At 39.2% G+C, this 6,000-nt stretch overlaps 1 protein-coding gene across 1 annotated transcript in view; it reads right to left on the reverse strand.

Moving 5' to 3' along the window:
* Positions 1–2,047, reverse strand: part of ERN2 (endoplasmic reticulum to nucleus signaling 2) — an 886,535-nt gene extending 884,488 nt beyond the window's left edge. Inside the window, exon 1 of the mRNA XM_044089233.1 lies at positions 1,266–2,047. Coding sequence (XP_043945168.1) covers positions 1,266–1,343 — 78 coding nt within the window. The 5' untranslated portion in view covers positions 1,344–2,047. The remainder of the gene's footprint in view (positions 1–1,265) is intronic.
* Positions 2,048–6,000: the final 3,953 nt, after the last annotated feature.

Raw genomic sequence — 6,000 nt, forward strand, 5'->3', positions numbered from 1 at the left:
CAGCTTATACATCTGCTTTTTCAAACATTTTAGTTAGCAGACACCATCAATGATACATTTGTCTATGAAAAATAGTCTTTCCGGGATAATCTTAGTGCTAAACTTTATACATCTGCAACCTAAAATACACAGATGTACCCATCTCTATTCTACTAGGTCTACTACTTTGTATTCTTTCTTTTTATGGTACCTGCTTCATCCTAGTCGAGTATGAAGTAGACTCAGAGCATGTCCCAGCACTTGGCTGCCATAAAGCTGAGACCTAAAACTGGACAGGACATATCTGCATCACAGGACACACAGCAAACACACTGCACATGCTCCTGCAGGACCACCAGCTCAACTAACAGTATGTGACTGGGATGCGGGAGGAAACCAAAACACCAAGTGAAACCCGCACAAACACAAAATATGGCAAACAGATTCCACAGAGAAGGCACCCAGCCAGGAACCAAACTGGAGAAGCAAGAGCTTTGAGGCAGCAGTGCTAATTACTGCACTGCCTTACATCTTTACAGAGACTTCAGAAATAACACAAGAAAAAAGTTAAAAGATAATACATGATTTCACATCTGTGAATGAGTGCCTCGTTCACTGTCAGTCTGAGAAATAATCAGCCAAGTTTGATGATTTCCACATCTTGGTACCACATATCTGAAATGTTATGACTTAGCCATGGCACTATGATTTTGGCACTCAGATGTTGCCTTCCTCCTCATAGTATAACGTTCCTCATAAAGTCAACCCTGTTTACAGGTACTTAGTTTACTAAATTTATAAACGAAGCCAATACAAAATATTTCACCATCCCTAACTATACAGTATCTACTATACAAAGCAGTTTTATTGTGAAAAATAAGAAAGTGCTCCTCTTTCTGACTCCCTGTTTTGATTTTTAAAAGCTAGTGTTATGATGTTAGTGCTCGGAGGGCAAGAGGTATGCTTGGTACACTTAGCTACATAAATATTCTATAGTACTGTCCGTTGTCAAGGTGCACTTAAATTACTTGAGACTAAGCAGCACGCTTGAAATATAGTCAAAAGCATGCAAAACTAACAGTTTTGTAAGCAATATACAACATGATCCATCTACACCTGACATATTGCCTTCAGAACAACATGTGTATTAGAACCTCCTCACAGGAAAAATACGTCGAGTGGCAAGTCTATCAAAATGTCACAATCACACAATACAATGCACAAAACAATCAACATGTCAAGACAAAGCTTAAAATCAAAACCAGAACGGTGGAAATTAGTGTTACCTGCATCCGATCAGGCTGAACTGTGATGAACAGTATACTGGTCAGTACCAGTTGACTACAAACTTCCAAAACTTGCATCTCCAAGGAGAACCACAACGTCAAAATTCAGCAACAGCCAGCAAAAATATGGGGTTAATCACTGGGACGCTTACTATCCGTCTCATTGTCACTGTGACAGCACCAGCATCACTCTGATAAGATGATACTATGAGTAACAGTCAGTGTCGAACTCACAACATACACTGCCAATAAACTTAGCTGGACATTAAACTGCCCCCACCCCGCACCGTTTCCGGGTTGGGACGGATCTAGCGACGTCACCTTAGTAAACAATGCACCTTGCTGTATGGAACCACCCGCGTGGTAGCTCTGGAGGGTTCCGCTCCACGAGTTGCATTTTCAGCTCCTAAACTCAGTACTTATCACGTGCAGACAAAAAAAAATCTAGTGGCAGCTAGTCATGTTGCAGTAAAGAGGGCCGGGAACTTCTGACGGGATCACGGATGACACCTGTCCAGTGGGCGGGGTTATTGATGACAGGTGCCAAAAAGGTGTGCAAGAATGCAAGCTGGAGGAGGAAACCTGGTGTAGGAAGGCAGGCATAGTTTTCTGCTATATATATATATTTTTATCTCAGAGTTATCCTTATTCTATCTCATACTTTTCAAATGTTATGATTTAAGCATCGTGGCTGTCCACCTTCCATCTCAAAAATGAGGAACAATACCTCTCTTAATGTGGAACAGATGGTACAAACGTGGAACATTTACCAACAGATTACAAATAAATCCCTCAAATGATGTTTAAAATGTGTTGGTTTTTTTTACTTATAAAATGTTCTTTTGATGAATTAATTAACCAGTTCTATTTACCTCTACAGCCCTGGAAGGGCGTTATTTCCATGATAACACACACCCTGGATGGCATTATTGCACTTAGAGAATGGGCTGTCTGGAAAATTTTATTACTATGTTATTTCTATATGTATTTTTGATGTAGAATAGTTCCTCTTACTAATGTTTCAAACTTGCTGTACATGTTAATGGTGTTAGAAAAAGCATTTTATATCCAAAATATATCAGTTTAGAAAAATATCCAGGTATTTATTTGTTTGGTTCTTTACTCCTAAAACGTCTGGTTTGTCACCTGTCATTGGAGACTGGTGTCATTAAATAATGACATATGTTTATTATTATTTTTATTATTATTTATTATTAATATTATGACATAGATTTGAATTTCAAAGTTTTATTTCCTTCAGAAAATACATGCTATCACAAATCCTATTTAAGCAAGTTTGTAATTTTATAAGAGCAATAATTCAATTCTGTTTATATTTTTGAGCCTTTGTTCCCTCTTTATTTTAGGCTTTATTCAGATAGCGGTTAGCGTTGCCGCCTCACAGCAAGAGGTTCTCTGGTTCGATTCTCGGCTGGGGTGCCTTCTGTGCGGAGTCTGCATGTCCTCCCTGTGGTCGCGTGGGTTTCCTCCGGGTGCTCCGGTTTCCTCCCACATCCGAAAGACATGCTGTAGGTGGAATGGACACTCTAAATTGTCCCTAGGTGTGAGTGTGTGCGTGTGTGCGTGTGTGTGCCTTCTGTGGAAGGTTGGGTGCCGGGCTGGCAACTCGGCACTGTTAAACTCCACTGCCAATCATGAGCGGACAGTTGACCTGCTGTGGCGACCCCTAACCATGAAAAAGCTGAAAGAAGAAGAAGATTCAGATTTCTTCAGCTGAAAAGTCAAGAGGTACGTAAACCTCTTTATTACTGCTGCTGTCACTGTTCAGTCTCACTTAGTCTCACACACACACACACACACACACACACACACTTCTGCTTTAAAAAATGCATGCTAACTTCAATCATAATAATCATGCAACGTTGTGAATTTATAACAGCAACATTTAAAATATGTTCCTTTTTTGAGCCTTTCTCTCACGTTTATTTTAGGTTTATCCAGCATACTTCTCAACCTCTTAGCACAAGAAATCTGGACAAAGCCAGAAATAATGGAGGAGGGGGGGACAAAGACCCAAAAATACAGACAGAGTTTAAATATTGCTTTTATAAACTTAAAAAGTTGCTAAAATAATAGGTTTTGTGTTACCATGCATTTTCTGGAGTATATGAAGTCTGAAGTATCATTATTTAGTGACTTCAGTCCTCAGCCATTTGACAGAAAACCATGAATTTTATTAGAAACAGACTGGAAATATAAGGCAAAAATCTGTACATTCTGTGAAAATCTGGATAGGTGAGAGGTGTCCAGATATGCTGAACTAAGAGGTCGAGAGGTACACAAACCTTTTTACTGCTGCTGCCAGGGATCACTCACTCTTCACTCACACACACACACACACACACACACACACACACACACACACACACACACTACACACACTCAGTCTCTTCTGCTTTCATGTATACATGCACTCACACACATAGAAACAAAAACACATTCATGCACATACACACTTTCTTTCTGGTTTTTTTTACACTCGCTAAACAGCAAAAGCCCTGCTTAGCGAGAGTAAAGTAGCTCAACCAATCTTTCTCTCTCACACTCATACACTTTCACACACAAACAAATACACACACTTTATTATTTTACTTTACTTTTTATTTTATTTTACACTTAATAAACAGCAAAAGTGCTGCTAAGCGAGAGTAAAATAATGGCGACTGTTAAGTTTTTTTTCAGTCTGAGCTCCACGGCAGCTTGATATGCTGCCGTTGGGCTAGTTTTTCAGCAGGCATTACCTGTAGATTAACACCCTGCTAGAGAACGTTTCTTCTCCAATCAGAATGTGATCTACAGGTCACCCATTCTCTAAAAAGTATAACACTGAATATGTAACAAGCCCTTTCAGTGTGGAATTTTGAGGAGCATGAACTTTTTAAGATCCAGGGGTACACTTGAGAAGTATGTTAAGGCATATTGAATTGATACTGGCCCTTAAATTTAGCATTGCTCCTCCTACATTCACTGATTTCCTCAGTCAGTCCTGGTTCCAGAGACCCAACGTATTAAAAAATAAACTAAGCCGATACAAGGATACTTAATCACTTACTATATAACGTCTGATACAGCCATAGAGAATGAACTTCTACTATGAAAAACAAGAATGTTTTCCTCTTTTTGACCCTCAGATATGATTTTTTTAACCTGTTACTGTTATGATTTTTAATGCTCAGAGGTTGAGAGGTATGTTCCACCTAGATTTACTGATTTCTTCACAAAGTCATGCCTACTTATGTATACTTATCTTATTGACTAAATCAACTAAATATTAAAAATCATCTGCTGTAGTGTGGTGTAGTGTGGCTTTTAAAAATCAGAAGTCCAAAAGAGGAGCACCATTTTTATTGTTCAGGACAGAATTTGTTTATGTGGTGCTGAATTTTTATATGGGAGTAGTTGATTTATTTAATGATGTATGTACCCTTAAACAAGTCTAAAATCAGGAAATCTAGGAGGAGCCAGACTGTATATAAAGACTAAAATGTTGTGTCTTTCAGCTTATCCCTGTTAGGGGTCGCCACAGCAGAACTCTGGTCTGCTAATGTTTGGTAGTGGATTTTTACGTGCCAAGTTACCAGCCCTGATGCACAACTTTCAACGAAGGCACGCCCATTCATGCATGCCTCCACACAGAAGACGCTCTAACTGAGAATCGAACGCGACAACATCTTGCTGTGAGGTGACAACGCAGCACCACTACTGCGTATATAAAGGCTAAAATAATATACCTAAATCACATCAGTTGAGATGTATGCTGTTTTCAGACATTAAAAGGTGCCATCACAGCACTGCAGGCATGGTAGGCAAGATGTGAAAATGACATCTTGTGTAGACGAGCCCAGCAACCAGTATGGACAAGTTGGCTCCAGGTTCTCTGGTTATATTTGTTGGCAATATATGTTCAGCTGAGCTAATCAGGAGGGATTTGAGTGATAAGCTCAGAATGATTTGTACACTAGTGCTGCAAGAACTACATTAAAGCATGCCTACTAAGGAACGTTCTAATTACTGATTCACAGTTGGATCAAGGTGCTAGAGACAATGCACTTTGAGGTGGGTTAGCTTTTACATTTATAAACACAGTGGGCCACAGCCATGTGTAAGATTTGGTCACTCCTGATAAAGGGATTTTGTCTCAGCTAATATCTGAAACTGAAGTGATTATGGAGAAGAATAACCCCCTAGAATATGCAGTAGCAAACCCCTCACAAGTGTAACCATACACCATTTAACACCAACTTCAATAAACTTTAAGTACATCTATGGACTGTAAGCTTACCCACTGTAACTTAAAAACCCATAGATCTGGGGTAGCTGTTTGCTTTATTCAAACTTCTTAAAGATAGCCGGAGCCAAAACTGCAAAGGTCATCATCTACATATTTTTTTTTTAAATCATCACATACAATTTTAACAGGTGTCTGTTCAAAGTCACATTTTTCACCATTTAGAAAGAAGCCCAGTATGATTTCTCTATTCAAAAGATGATCACAGGACTCCCTCAGACTATTCTATATCTTTCCCCAGCCCCCTGGCAAAGGCACTAGAAACAAATAATTCACAAGCAGCTTATCAGCCACTTAACATAGTATGAGCCAATAGCCTTCAAAGCCATGGTATCAAGAATGACTGGGACAGTATTAAAATATTTGGTTGATGCCCCACTGAAGCCATCTTCTTAATCAACCACAAGCTTATGAGTGTGAGTCAGA

The sequence above is a fragment of the Protopterus annectens genome, chromosome 12.part0, assembly GCF_019279795.1.
Source record: "Protopterus annectens isolate FY-2018-M chromosome 12.part0, PAN1.0, whole genome shotgun sequence".
In the NCBI taxonomy this organism is placed as follows: domain Eukaryota; kingdom Metazoa; phylum Chordata; order Ceratodontiformes; family Protopteridae; genus Protopterus; species Protopterus annectens.